At 36.0% G+C, this 16193-nt stretch overlaps 1 protein-coding gene across 3 annotated transcripts in view; it reads right to left on the bottom strand.

Moving 5' to 3' along the window:
- Nucleotides 1–14159, bottom strand: part of CPM (carboxypeptidase M) — a 73157-nt gene extending 58998 nt beyond the window's left edge. The window contains exons 1-2 of one of the 3 annotated variants that reach the window (XM_031940723.1): nt 14091–14159; nt 13520–13699 (exon numbers count right to left, since the gene is read on the bottom strand). In XM_031940723.1, coding sequence (XP_031796583.1) covers nt 13520–13682 — 163 coding nt within the window. In that variant the 5' untranslated portion in view covers nt 13683–13699; nt 14091–14159. Of the gene's footprint in view, nt 1–13519; nt 13700–13836 lie in introns of all 3 variants that reach the window. The other 2 variants (XM_031940721.1, XM_031940722.1) reach the window with 2 other exon arrangements.
- Between the last annotated feature and the right edge of the window lie 2034 nt (nt 14160–16193).

Here is a 16193-nt window from a genome sequence, read left to right as displayed (position 1 = left end):
ATGTCTGGTGCCTTTCCATTATGTCATCTCCATCAGCTCCCCATTAAGTCATTGTTTCTGTCTCCCTATAAAGAATCTCTATACCCCACATTGGAGCCTGGATTCTTGGAGATGAGAGTCCGATCCAGTCAAAGGATTTACTCTTCAATAAATTAAGTTATTATAACTCTCTAACCTCTATCTTGCCTAAGTTTCTCTGGCACTGTAAGACAAGGTAGAGAACCAACCAAAAGATTATTAAAATGACAAGTATAAGGTGATGAAGTCCTGCATTATTAGGATGCAATGTAGTGAGAGGAGAGAAAGGAGCATATACTGGAAAGGTAGTAATGACAGAACTTGGCAATAGATTGAATGTAGGAGATAAGGGGAGAGTAGAGAATGATCAAGAGTTTGTAAGCCTAAATAACTGGGAGGATGGCGGTATGCTCAACAGCCATTGGGAAATTTTGGCAGAAGGCAGGGTTTTGGGGAAAAGGTAATATTCTCTTTTGGACATGTTATTTTTGAGACATGTTTGAGAAGTCTAATAAGTTGGAGAATTGAGACAGATTAGGAAAGAAGTTAAAGTTGAATAAATAGAAATTATAATTGAACACAGGGAATCTGATCAACCAGTCAGAGAAAGAAGAGAAAAGGTCTGTTGGAGTCCAGTTCCAGCAAATAACTGAGAATGTGAATGAGTATCCAAGGCCAGGTGGAAGATAGGCTTTGCAGTCTTCATTTATTAATTTGAGGGCCAGAATTTATATACCTTTTAGATTAGTGTTACAAAATTACTAGCTACCTTCCTTACAATTCTTTCCAGGACATTTCCTTAACCAAGAAGCTTATCAACACAGAATTATAAATAGCATAGTTATGATGCTCATGAGCATAATTGTAAATAATTGTAATATTTATTAGTACAAAGCAGAAATTATCATACTAATGTATTTACCTCAAGTATGTCTTTGATTCATTGTATAGCTAAAATGCCTTGTTCCTGTCACATGCATTCTCCTTCAAGATTATTCTGAATTTACCAAGTATGTCTTTGATTCATTATATAGTTAAAATGCCTTATTCCTGTCACATGCATTCTCCATCAAGATTATTCTGAATTTACCAAGTATGTCTTTGATTCATTATATAGTTAAAATGCCTTATTCCTGTCACATGCATTCTCCTTCAAGATTATTCTGAATTTATCAAGTATGTCTTTGATTCATTATATAGTTAAAATGCCTTATTCCTGTCACATGCATTCTCCATCAAGATTATTCTGAATTTACCAAGTATGTCTTTGATTCATTATATAGCTAAAATGCCTTATTCCTGTCACATGCATTCTCCTTCAAGATTATTCTGAATTTACCAAGTATGTCTTTGATTCATTATATAGTTAAAATGCCTTGTTCCTGTCACATGCATTCTCCTTCAAGATTATTCTGAATTTACCAAGTATGTCTTTGATTCATTATATAGTTAAAATGCCTTGTTCCTGTCACATGCATTCTCCTTCAAGATTATTCTGAATTTACCAAGTATGTCTTTGATTCATTATATAGTTAAAATGCCTTATTCCTGTCACATGCATTCTCCTTCAAGATTATTCTGAATTTACCAAGTATGTCTTTGATTCATTATATAGTTAAAATGCCTTGTTCCTGTCACATGCATTCTCCTTCAAGATTATTCTGAATTTACCAAGTATGTCTTTGATTCATTATATAGTTAAAATGCCTTGTTCCTGTCACATGCATTCTCCTTCAAGATTATTCTGAATTTACCAAGTATGTCTTTGATTCATTATATAGTTAAAATGCCTTGTTCCTGTCACATGCATTCTCCTTCAAGATTATTCTGAATTTACCAAATATGTCTTTGATTCATTGTAGTTAAAATGCCTTATTCCTGTCACATGCATTCTCCATCAAGATTATTCTGAATTTACCAAGTATGTCTTTGATTCATTGTATAGTTAAAATGCCTTGTTCCTGTCACATGCATGCATTCCTTATCAAGATTATCCTGAATTGTGTCTGTTGATCAATGATGGATTTCAGAAGCAGCTACATCCAAAGAAAGAACACTGGGAAATGAGTGTAAACTGCATTTTTGTTTTTCTTCCCAGGTTATTTTTACCTTCTGAATCCAATTCTTTCTTCCTGGGCAACAAGTGAACTGTTTGGTTCATATTTAACATGAATAAGACTGTTTGCCATCTAGGAGAGGGAGTGGAGGGAAGGAAGGGAAAAGTTGGAACAGAAGTGAGTGAGTGCAAGGGATAATGTTGTAAAAAATTATCCAGGCATATGTTCTGTCAATAAAAAGTTACAATAAAAAAAACATAAAAACAAAAAAACAAATACAATGTAAACAAGATAAAAAATTTATCCTGAATTTACCAAGTATGTCTTTACAAGTTTTAGGGAGATGGTGAGTCAATATGGTTTGAATAGTTTGTCCTAAGGTAGAGTAGGTCTCAGGTAATACCTGGATTAGACTTCTACTGTTCATGGACGTACTGAGTCTCTACAGAGGTCCAAAGACAGACCCTTGGGAAATACTAATAATTAGTGGGAATGAACTGGAAAAAAACCTGGGAAGACGTATATAACCTGATAAAGAGTAAAGTGAGAAGAATAGATCATTGGTCACAGAAACAGCAATACTGTATTGATGAACAACTATAAAAGACTTAGCTAATCAAATGCAGTGATCCAAGACAAAATCCAAAGAACTCACGTGAAAAAAATGCTACCCAACTTCAGAGAGAGAATTGATGACCTAAGAGGCAGATTGAAACATTTTTTTAAACTTTATTTTTCTTGCTTTTAATTATGAATGAATTATATAAATACATATATTAAATAATAGGTCAGAAATATGTTCTCTTTGCAACTTTTCTAATCTCCCTATTTATATTATTTACATTCATAATAATTATAAATGTTAATTATATTAATTAATAATTGATTAACATTATTTAGTATATTAATATATTTAATAATTATTATATTATATTTTTATGTTAATATGAATTATTATTTAAAATAAAAATGGTTAGGAAAAATAGGTTAGAAATATGTTCTCTTTGCATGCATTTTAATTACCCTATTTGTTTCAAGCAAAGCTCATTTTACTTAGCTTGCTTTTCCTCTCAGAGTTAAGTATATAGTAGGTACTCATTAGATGTTGGCTGGATTTGTTAAATGTCTTCCATTTTCCATAAAGTGAGGACTTTGAACCAGATAATCAAAGTCTCCTTTTTAGTTCTAATAGTTTATGATTCCAGAAGTTTGAGGAAAGAGAAGATACAGATAAGTATTCTATAAAAGCTATAAAAACTCTGAGCCCCTTGCATTGCCCTCCTGCCTTGGTAGTCTTGACATTGAGAATTTTGGAACTAGCTCCATATACTAATTATTGTGAAGAATGAAGAAAAAGTACTTTCCTAGGTAAGATTTTTGCGCAACCTGTTGGAGATAGCAGGTGGCTTACTAGTTAGGGCACTGTGCCTGAAGTAAGAAGATCTGAGTTCAAATCAAGCCTCAGACACTCGTTAGCTGTGTGACTAGGAAAGTGACTTTACTGTTTGCCTCAGTTTTCTCATCTGTAAATGAGCTAGAAAAGGAAACAGAAAATCATTCCAGTAGCTTTGCCAAAAAAAACAAACAAAAAAAAAAACAAACAAACAAAAAAAAAAAACTCAAACCAAACCCAAATGAGGTCACAAAGAATTGGACATCACTGAAGAACTTACTCAAGAAAAATAGTACTTTCCCAGGATTGCTGCGAGCATCAAATGAATAATAATTTTATAATACCTCAACACAATGCCTGGCACAAAGTAACTGCTACATAAAAGTTAGCTATCCAGATGATTTCAGAAAAGCCTGAAAAGACTTACATGAACAGATTCAAGAGAACATCATGCACAGTAACAGCAAGAATGTCTCAGTCAATTATTATGGACTTGGCTCTTTTCAATAATGTGGCAATTTCAATAGACTTTATTATTATTATTATTATTATTATTATTATTATTATAGTAACTTTTTATTGACAGAATCCATGCCGGGGTAATTTTTTTTACAACATTATCCCTTGCACTCACTTCTGTTCCGATTTTCCCCTCCCACCCTCCACCCCCTCCCCTAGATGGCAAGCAGTCCTATATATGTTGAATATGTCCTAGTATATCCTAGATACAATGTATGTGTGCAGATCCAAACAGTTTTCTTATTGCACAGGGAGAATTGGATTCAGAAGGTAAAAATAACCCAGGAAGAAAAACAAAAATGCAAACAGTTTACATTCATTTCCCAGTGGTTTTTTTTTTTTGGGTGTAGCTGCTTCTGTCCATCATTGATCAATTGAAACTGAATTAGGTCTCTTTGTCAAAGAAATCCACTTCCATCAGATTACATCTTCATACAGTATTGTTGTTGACGTATATAATGATCTCTTGGTTCTGCTCATTTCACTTAGCATCAGTTCACGTAATTCTCTCCAAGCTTCTCTGTATTCATCTTGCTGGTCATTTCTTACAGAACAATAATATTCCATAACATTCATATACCACAATTTACCAACCATTCTCAATTGATGGACATCCACTCAGTTTCCAGCTTCTAGCCACTACAAACAGGGCTGCCACAAACATTTTGGCACATATTGGTCCCTTTCCCTTCTGTAGTATCTCCTTGGGGGTATAGGCCCAGTAGAAACACTGCTGGATCAAAGGGTATGCACAGTTTGATAACTTTTTGGGCATAATTCCAGATTGCTCTCCAGAATGGTTGGATTCGTTCACAGCTCCACCAACAATGTATCAGTGTCCCAGTTTTCCCGCATCCCCTCCAACAATCATCATTATTTTTTCCTGTCATCTTAGCCAATCTGACAGGTGTGTAGTGGTATCTCAGAGTTGTCTTAATTTGCATTTCTCTGATTAATAATGATTTGGAACACTTTCATATGAGTGGTAATAGTTTCAATTTCATCATCTGAAAATTGTCTGTTCATATCCTTTGACCATTTATCAATTGGAGAATGGCTTGGTTTCTTATAAATTAGAGTCAGTTCTCTATATATTTTGGAAATGAGGCCTTTATCAGAACCTTTAACTGTGAAGATGTTTTCCCAGTTTGTTGCTTCCCTTCTAATCTTGTTTACATTAGTTTTGTTTGTACAGAAGCTTTTTAATTTGATGTAATCAAAATTTTCTATTTTGTGATCAATAATGGTCTCTAGTTCATCTTTAGTCACAAATTTCTTCCTCTTCCACAAGTCTGAGAGATAAACTATCCTATGTTCCTCCAATTTGTTTATAATCTCGTTCTTTATGTCTAAATCATGGACCCATTTTGATCTTATCTTGGTATATGGTGTTAAGTGTGGGTCCATGCCTAATTTCTGCCATACTAATTTCCAGTTATCCCAGCAGTTTTTGTCAAATAATGAATTCTTATCCCAAAAGTGAGGATCTTTGGGTTTGTCAAACACTAAATTGCTATAGTTGACTATTCTGTCTTGTGAACCTAACCTGTTCCACTGATCAACTAATCTATTTCTTAGCCAATACCAAATGGTTTTGGTGACTGCTGCTTTATAATATAGTTTTAGATCAGGTACAGCTAGGCCACCTTCATTTGATTTTTTTTCATTAATTCTTTTGAGATTCTTGACCTTTTATTATTCCATATGAATTTTGTTCTTATTTTTTCTAGATCATTAAAATATTTTCTTGGAAGTCTGATTGGTATAGCACTAAATAAATAGATTAGTTTAGGGAGTATTGTCATCTTTATTATATTCGCTTGACCTATCCAGGAGCACTTGATATTTTTCCAATTGTTTAAGTCTGACTTTATTTGTGTGGAAAGTTTTTTGTAATTTAGCTCATATAATTCCTGACTTTCCTTTGGTAGATAGATTCTCAAATATTTTATGCTGTCGACAGTTATTCTGAATGGAATTTCTCTTTGTATCTCTTGCTGTTGGATTTTGTTGGTGATGTAATTCCAACAGACTTGTGATGGAATATGCCATCCGCATTTCAGAGAGAGAACTATGGAGACTGAATGTGGATCAAAACATAGTTTTTCACCATTTTTGTTGTTTGCTTTTTTTTTTTCCTTTCAAGTTTTTTTTTAATTTGATTTTTCATGCACAGCATAATGAATATGAAAATATATTTAGAAGAACTGCACATATTTTAATCTATATTAGACTGCTTGCCATTTGGGGGAGGAGAGGGAAGGAGAGAGGGGAAAAAATTTGGAACACCAGATTTTGCAAAGGTGAATGCTAAAAACCATCTTTGAATGTATTTGGAAAAATTATTATTAGACTATTAAAAAGAAATAAAAGTTATCACTTAACCTGTTTGCCTTAGTTTCTTTAATTATAAAATGGGGATAATAATAGTACCCAGTTCCCAGGTTTATTTTGAGGATCAAATGAGATAATATTTGTAAAAAGCATTTAGCACAATATCTGGCACATGGACGGTATTTAATAAAATATTTGTTCCCTTCCCTTTTCAGAGTCAAGTATAGGATCCTAGTTTGAGCAAGAAAGTTTGGGGTGAGGGGAAATAACTGACTCTCTTGGAATTGCAGAATCTCTTTAAAAGTTTCTTCTTGTAGGAGATTTTGTGGTAGTGAATTTGCTTAAACACCTGAGCCCCATCAGTACTATCACAAAGGCCTACTTACAAGTCTGATAGAAGTCCTTGGGCTCCAGAGAAAAGGAAATAATTCAGAAAGTTTAAATCTTGAGGTGTTGGTTTATTCAAGAGTATTTAAGTTGTCTCAAAGATTTTTAGACAGTTTGAATTGTTATAAAACACCTAATATTAAGGGATTATCATGAATGTGAAGTACACGATTAGAGAGGAATGTTTAAATATATAAAATTTCACATCACCACATTATCAGCGATTTTCTCATAAATTCCAGTGCTAAAAGATTCATCTAAAGCCAGATTCTAACTAATATGGTATAATTAACTAAAGAGTCAAAAAGAACTAGGTTCACTTAACCTCTGGAGCCTTAGTTTCCCCATTTATTAAATGGGATAAAACGGCTATAGAACTTGCCTCACAGATCAAATGAGTTTAGTAAGTTTATTAAGTTTCTACTATGTGTCAGGCACTGAACTTAATAAATGTCTTTAAAACACTGTAAATATTATTAGCAGTCATGTTGTTGGCATTATTCTTCACACATATATTGTACATTGGATTATACATGATGGTTATGACCAAATATTTAACTTTACAGAAAGGTACATTATATATGGTATATAAAGATAAAATTCAGGTTTCCTTTTCTTGGAGGCCCCAAAATTTTTTACATGAATTTTATAGATGCTCAGGGCACCTCACCACAACCCCTGTGATATGAAAGAGATAATTGTACAGGTTACTCCCAAGCTGGGATATGTAAGGTAAATGAAAAGTAAAGATGTAGTAAGGGGTGTGATATGTTTGAAAAAAAAAGATTTAGGTCAATGTTGCACAGGGATATCTTTCCAAGGACATTTTCCCTAGATTATGGTTCACTTAGACAATATAAGATCTGTATGCATACATAGAATAGTCTTTTGAGATTTTTAAGGGCTAGAATTTTATATTTTTTCCTTATCTGGGTTTTGGGGAGATTTCTAAGGATCTCAAATAATTTTACAGAACTTTCTTACTTTGAATATACTCAATGATAGCAAGAATGTAAGGTGATTGCTATTATTTGTTTGCTTGGTTTTTTTTTCTCCTCATGTTTTTTTCTTTCCTTTTTAATCTGATTTTTCTTGTGCAGCAGTACAAATAAAGAATATTTCAGAGTGCTTGCTGCCTAGGAGAGAGGGGAGAGATTAGAGGGAGAAAAATTTGGAGCACAAGGTTTTTACAAAAGTGAATGTTGAACTATTTTTGCATGTATTTGAAAAAATAAAAAGATATATATATATATATATATATACACACACATATTTTCTATAATTATTTTAAAAAATTTTTATTAAAGCTTTTTACTTACAAAATATACGCATGGGTAACTTTTCAAGGTTAACCCTTGCAAAATCTTGTGTTCCAAATTTTCCCCTCCTTCCCTCTTCACCCCCTTCCCTAGATGGTAGGTAATGTTAAATATGTTAAAATATATGTTAAATCCAAAATATATCTATACAGTTATCTTGCTGCACAAGAAAAAAAAATACTGAGAATGAAAACAAAATGCAAGCAAACAACAACAGAAAGAGTGAAAATACTATGTTGTGGTCCACACTCAGTCTCCCATAGTCCTCTCTCTGGGTGTCAATGGCTCTTTTCATCACAAGATTGTGATCATCTCATTGTTGGAAAGAGCCATGTCCATCATGATTGATGGATAAAATGGATCAATGTATAATCTTCTTGTTGCCATGTACAATGATCTCCTGGTTCTGCTCATTTCACTTAGCATCAGTTTATGTAAGTCTCCCCAGATCATTCTGCTAATCATAAAAAGCCATATTTTTTTAAAAAAGGAATTTAAGGGGAGATAAGGACTAGAAAGAAGAAATTTCTTTTATATCTTATCTAAGCCATGAGCAAGTTCTTTCAATAACTTAAATGCTAATTCCCACATTGATTTTATGTTGGTATATTCATTTTAAGAATTATTTAATTTGATAAATTGTTCTATTGATTTAATACAACAAATATGCCACATGCATCTTACATACAAGAAATAGTCCTAGGTTTGTAACTTGAAAATGAAAAATGTGTTCCCTTAGAGCTTTCCAGGGACAATATAAGGTCCTGGGGGCACAAAGAAAATAGTGTCCACAGCCTTCAAGAAGCTTATATTCTAGGGAATAAAAGGATATGCACACAAGTCGATATAATACAAATTAATATATAATTAAATGCACCCAGAGAGAGGACTATGGGGATTGAGTATAGATCACAATATAGTATTTTCACCTTTCTTGTTGTTTGCTTGCTTTTTGTTTTCTTTCTCATTTTTTTCCTTTTTTGATCTGATTTTTCTTGTGCGGCATAATTGTGGAAATGTGTATATAAGAATTGCATATATTTAAAATATCTTCGATTACTTGCTGTCTAGGGGAGAGGGAGGTGAGGAGGGAGAAAAATTTGGAACACAGAATTTTGCAAGGGTAAATGTTAAAACTTATCTATGTATATGTTTTGAAAATTTAAAAAAAAGCTTTAATAAAAAAACACACCATATAATGTATCCAAATAGTGAATGGGAAAAAGTTGGGAAACTAATGCTTGCCCCACAACATCTATTTTTGATTCTCTAGAGCCAATAAAATCTTTTCCTTGGCTTCTGGGATATGGTTTTCTCACCTTCCCTACTTAGAGAAGTTTAGGGTGGCCACATTAAACATTTTTATTTATTAAATTGAGTACAAGGAAAGGCAGGTTATTTTTATTGTGTGCCCTTGGTTGTCAGCTTCCCATTCTGGAGCTTTGAAGATCCTTTCCAACTTTGACATTCAGTGAACTCTAGGATGTGGGATTCTGACTTTAGAACTTAAAAGCTATGAGGGGAAACATCTGAGACTGCAGACTTAATACTTGAATTTTTTAAAAATGAAAATAAGGAAAATAAGATTGTAAATGACATAACAGAGTGGCTTTTCGTTCAACAAATATTTTTAAAATAGTAGCTCTTAAGTACAATACACTACAGAAAATAGAAAATATACAAATGTGGTTCTATATTTAGCTATAAATTATACATGACTCATACATATGTATAACATGCATACACATGCCACACACACATATATAACATATGTATACATAACATATACCTATGTATAAACAGTTATCCTTTTCTCATTGTAGCTTTGATAGTGCAAAATGAAGTGACTAAATATGGGAATTTTGTGGGGAGTTTTGCAGAAGCTACAGATAACATGTGAAGGCCAGCTAATGACATAGAGCCTATGACCAAATAAATATATAACCCAAATTTTACAAAAAGGTACTGTAAAAACCCCATAAAAGAAAAAAGGAAAAGTTCAGACTTTGTCTCTAGTATTAAGGGAAAGCCAACAAATTTTATGTGGAGTTTCAGATCAAGGGGAACAGGGAGGGAGGAGGCAACCCACAAAATCTAATCACACACACACACAGACACACACACCTATGAAATGTTGTGAATTTAGTGCCTTTCCCCAACTCCTGGCTCATCATTTAATGAGATTCTATTCATAGATTTGCCTCGACTTTCTTTTTTAGGTAAAAAGCTAACAGAACTTCAAATTACAAAGTACAACCACTTTATTTGATAGGCAACATGATATTATACCTATTTTCCCAATTAAGGGAACTGAATCAATTGACTTCTTTATGATCTACATAGCTAGCAAGGTATCTGTGGAGGGATTTGAACTCTGTGTCTCCTGATTCCAAGTCCAGTGAAGCTCCATACATACCTTCCTGTCAAATGGCATCATTTTTAGTATAGTAAAGTATTTACTTATTATAGTAAATTGCCTGGGACCACTGATAAGTTCATTGATTTGCCCAGCATGTTAAAGGCAGGATTTGAACCCATTCTGTTCACTAATTTTACTTTATTTGGGGGGGAGGAGGAGGAAGGAAATCAGGGTTAAGTGACTTGTCCAAGGTTAGCAAGTCTCTGAGGACATATTTGTGACTCATGTCCTCCTGACTCTAAGGATGTCCTCTATCCCTTATGCCACTTAGCTGCCCCAAGGATGAAGAAACTGAGATTCAGGGAGAATAAGGGAGTTACTTCCCAAGATCACGTCCATAATACACATCTGAGGTATTTAGATCCCTCAACTACAGAGTAAGCACATGTCATAATCTACTGGATGAGAATCCATGGTTATTTTACTCCCAGTTTAGGAGACTTCTTTTGATTACAAATTAGATAATTGCATTAAATAATAATAGTATCCCAATTTGCTATCCACTTGAATGTACATTGCTATGCATTCTTAACCTACATAGAATGCCAATAAAAAACACTTAACCTAGTGTAAAGTATTAACATGAAGGGACACACTCATGTGAATACTCAGAGACAACTTGGCAATTCTATCATCATTGCTATCGTTACTAATATTTATTTTTCCACAACAAAATGACTTGAGAAAAGGATTGAGGATCTGGATTTTCTTTCTTTAACCACATTTGAAAGTGTCAGTTGTTTTTCCCTTTTACATGATAACCTTGTCCTGTGACCAACCACAAGGATATATACAAGCCAAAAAAAGTGTCCGAGCCTCTTTTCACTGTGAATGTGGTTTGATGTCAAGCCAGTTATCAGAAGTGCCAGTTTACTAAAGGAAACGAATCCCCAGCTTTTATCTCACACTCACACCAGCACTTTTCTATTGAAAACAAAACAAAAACCCCAAATTTTTTCATTACTTCAAAAACAAAACAACTTGTAGATGAGGCGAATAGCGCTGGTTAATCCTTGCTAACTTCCTCTTTTGTTGTCAAGTTTGGAGTATTTTTATGGTTATTTAAGCTCTGGAGTTGGGGGAGAGGGAAAAGGTTTAATCACAATCAAGAAATGGTTTCTTAGGAATGCAACTATTACAATTTCATACTATGCTAGAGAATAATCCCAACACAAATTATTTGATAACAATGCTACTGAAACAAACGGCTAACAATAAGCAATATGTTTAACAGGATAAACAAGTTTATCTTTTTAAATGTTTGTAGAAATTATAAAAATTATAAGAATCTCAAATGCAAAAAATCCAAATCCAAATTTTAGGCATTTGGAGTTTAAAGCTAGCAGCGACCTTAACTCCAAGTCTCTCATTTTACAGATGAAGAACTGAAGTCCAACACACAGAAAGCAAGTAATAGAAGCAAACCCAGCAGCTAAATGGCGCAGTTGATATAGTGCAGGTCCTGGTGTCAAGAGAATCCGAGTTCAAATTCAGTCTCTGGCTTACTAGCTATGACCCTGAGAAAGTTCATTAAATCCAATTTGCCTTTGTAAAATGAACTGGAATAGGAAACGGAAAACCACTCCAGTATATAACTGCCAAGAAAACCCCTCCTATGGTATAAGGAGTCAGATGCCACAATAAGAAAAAGCAGAATTTAAACCCAGGTTTTCTGATTCTAAATCTAAGGTTTATGTGAAGAACCCATGAAAAAAAATTCTAATAAGAAATTTGGTTTTAACATTAAACTATGGCTATCTTTTATTTTTAGGGTAATTAAGACCATCAGTTGGGTTAAAGCCTATTATTACTTAATACAATTTTCTGATTTGTAGTCATAGAAAATTTCTTAAACTGGGAGTAGAACAATCTTGGGTTCTCGATTATAGTCACATATATGCTCCCTCTGGAGTTGAAAGACCTGGATTCAAATCCTGCATCAGATATGTATTATCCATATGATTAAGGCAAATCAATCCCTTAATCTCTTTGGGCCTCAGTAACTAGGTGGCATACTGGATAGAATACGGCTTTGGGGTAAGGGAGACCAGAGTTCAGATCTATCTGTGTGACCCTGGGCAAGTCACTTAACCCTGATTGTCTTTAAAAAAAAAAAAAAAAAAAAGATGAACTACTAGATGGCCTCTGGATTCTTTCCAACTCTAGTTCAATGTTGATTTTCACTTCAAAACCTTGGTCAGTCTTTGGTAATAATCTTTGTGATGATCAAATTTCCCTTACATTGATCCCATAGAATTAAGGATATTAACTTAGTAAGTCTGTTTCAAAATAGTTCTGTGGAAAGAGCACCATTTTGGAGTTAGAGAACTTGACTTTTCCACTATGGGATTTTAAGCAAGTGAGTTAACCTTCATTAAGTTTGGGTTTTCTTATTTATAAAATGAGGGAATTGGAAAGATAGCTTAAATTCCCTTCCGCCTTTAAGTCAGTAATCCTAATAGAAAGTAAAAAGCAAAACTACCCAAACTCTATATACGCAAGGTACAGATCATTATGTGGCCCTTGCCTTTATAAATAGGCTATTTTAAAAACAGAATTTGTGGAGCACATTATCGCTATAATTTCCCATCCAGCTTCCTTGAATAATTTTTAGGACATGAGGCTAATTAAGCAATACTTGAAACAGGAAGATTGCTGACATTAATTAATCTAATATTCTAAATTTAAACAAGAACTGAAACCTCTGAGTTCCTTTTCATCGTAAGTTGACATCAAGGGTTCTATTAAAATAAGCCAACGGAAACAGAAAAGAAATTTTAAATTCTACTCCGAGAACTTCAGCAAAAGAACTCACGACATTCTGATTAGAATGGGAGCGGTAAAAGATACTGACAATAACTGAGCTACCAACATCTTTCCCCAAGACAAGTAACAAGAAACAATTACAATTTAATACAAACCAATATTTTCATTTACATATTCATTCTTGTATTGAACAAGACCAATTCCCCCCCCCCCCTTTTTTTTTTTTTTGAGACAAGGGATGGGCAGAGTTTGGAATGGAGAGAGTTTAAAAGAACGAGAGAGAAGGATGAGAATGATGAATCCCTACCTGACACTGATTTCCCAATACTGTGTAAATAAGTTATAGAATCGTGGGTTTGGGCAACTTCCTTCAAAAAAGCTTCCATTGCATCTTGGTGATGATATTTGAAGTCCAACGCGGCCACCACAGGTACCCAGAATCCCAGGCACAGGTACAAGAGAAGATCCATGTTTTAGGATGAAATTGCTACAATGAATTTAAAAAAAAAAAAAAGTCAGTCTAGAAGAAACTGGGGAAGAGGGAAAAAGTTACTAGCCCTTTGCAAAGATCCTGGGTTACGCCGGGAGCATCATTCAGCAATTCAATTCAGTTCCGTTCAGTACCGTTCAATTCAGATGGGATCAATTCAGTTCAATTGAGGTCAGTTCAGACTCATCCACCCAAATTCAATTCAGTTCAATAAGCATTTGTAGCCGCGACCTTCCTTACAAGTTTAGTTCAAGAACATCCTCCGCCCGCTTCACTTGGCGAGTGAGCGAGGGGAGCTTGCAGACACTGTCCCTCCCAGCAGCCTAGTCCTCCCGGACCTCTCCTACCTCCCGCAGTGCCCCGACAGCTGCAGCAGCTGCGCCCTCACCCTGGCTCAGGCGCTCGCCGCCCCGTAAGCAGCAGCTGCTCCCGGACACCTCTTGTAGCCCTGAGACTGGGCTAGTCGGCCGGCTGGCCCCGCCCCGCTGGCTCTGAGCGACGTCTCCATTGTCCAGTCAGGAGCTCCGCCGCCAGACCCTACTCCTCCCCCCTTTCCTCCCTACACACCTCTCCAGAATCCCTCCTTTCTCGCTTCCTAGGGCTCGTGGGCGCCGGCTGGCTCACCTGTGCAAGTTTCTGCAGGAGCCGGGGGAGGAGGAGGAAAAGGCAGCCGAAGGCTCCGTGCTGTCATGCACAAGCTGCTTGGCCCCAGCCCCTCCGCTTGCTGTCCCGGACGCACCGGGGAGATAGGTGACTTCTGCGGGTTTCCTAAAAGTGCGTGCTTTTGCTGCAGGAAAAAAAAGCCAGCACGGATGTGTGGTCCTCGCAAACCCCACTATGATCATCCTCTCTGCTTCTTGTTACTGTGGGACTGGTGGGGGACAGGAGCCGGGGGAGGGAGGGACACCGAATTTGGGCCGGGGGCTCCATGAACTCAACCAGCTTCCTCACTAGGAAAAACTCTGCTCCAATTTCCAAGAAACATTAGTGCATGTTCCTGACTTACTTTAAAAGTGGACGGACGCAATTGCTGTATGCGTCCTAGAATTTCTTTGTATCTGTCTCTTTTTGTCTCCTAGAGGAAGCATGCTGACCACCTCTGTAGGACAAAACCCATGCTAGCAAATTAGTTCAATCCAAGATCCCTGTTCAGGTTTCTCAAGTTTCTTGGAAATTTTTTTAAAAATCTAACCGAAACAAAAGTCTTCCTCTCATCATCTCCTCGCCCTCCTCAGTTGGATATTGTTGCGCAGTCCAGCATTATAAAATTTTGCGTGTAGGGAATAACAAACTAAGAACTCATCTTCCAAAACTGCAAAACGTGAGGGTTTTTTCGCCCCTTAATTTTTTCTATAATCTATACACAAAATGCTTTGCACATTTATTTGGAAAGTTTTTTTGTTGGTAGCGAACGCCAAAGGAACAGTAATCATTGAGGAAGCTTTAGACGGTGAATCGGAGAAGCTGATTCAGTTCGTTTGCAGCTTTGGGAATTACCTGGAGAGTGTATGGAGTTGAAATGCGGATCTGGTATGCATTCTCAGCATTCCGGGATTCTCCATTTGAATTTGAATTGCGCCAATCCATACCTCCCCCTCCCCCGCCCCCACCACACACAGACTCTTCACTTTTATTGAGCCCCGTGGGGTGCAATGACACACCGAAGAAGAGGGAGGGTTGGGGTGTGAGGTTGCGAAAATATGTTGGTTCCACACTCCACCCCCATTTTGCACCTGGGCCTGGAGTAGTTTGGAAGTGAGGAAAGATACTACCTAAAGTGACCGATCAGAAAGCCCAAAATTGTATATCTGGACCAGAGTGCACTAATTAGAGATTCTCCCGGTTTGGGTAGACAGCCCACTTGATCCCTCACAATTTAGTGTCAATTGCTTTAATAAGATCCCAATCATTTATTTAAGGGGAGGATCAGTGTAAGGTGGAGGCAAAGGGAAGGGACTGGAGTTGGGGAGGTGGTTAGAAGGACGCAGAAGAGATGAGACTTGAATAGATGAGAGTGCAACAGACATGTTTCATTCTGGCTTCCTTGCCCAGCAGGCAGGTTACTCTCCATCCTTCTTATAAGTACCTGGAGAGTCCTTATCCCTTGAAATTTAAGAGTCATAGATCATCAGGCAATGAGACCACACCATAGCATGGCCCACAAATAGGTTTTATAGGGAAATTTTAGTCAGGGACATTACTGGAATTTCCACAGGAAGAAAGATTGTGCAACCTGGAGACAGAAGTCCAGTTAAACAAGGATGGACCCCAGTAGAGAAAAAGGATGTCAGGTTCAGAAGGATTAGAGATTTAGAACAAAATGACTGAGGAAATGTATCAAGAATAGTGCGAGAGGTCTTCAAATGATAATAAAGAGGAGGAATTGTGTGGGATTAACTGAGTGAAGACCCTCTTATGGAAATATGTCCTAATTATTACTTCAGACTTTATAATAAGAAGTTGAGCTATAGCTAAAAAGCTGCAAGTGTTC

The sequence above is a fragment of the Sarcophilus harrisii genome, chromosome 5 (genome assembly GCF_902635505.1).
Source record: "Sarcophilus harrisii chromosome 5, mSarHar1.11, whole genome shotgun sequence".
Classification (NCBI taxonomy): domain Eukaryota; kingdom Metazoa; phylum Chordata; class Mammalia; order Dasyuromorphia; family Dasyuridae; genus Sarcophilus; species Sarcophilus harrisii.
Note: the sequence above shows the minus strand (reverse complement) of the source record. Positions and strands in the feature narration are given on the sequence as shown.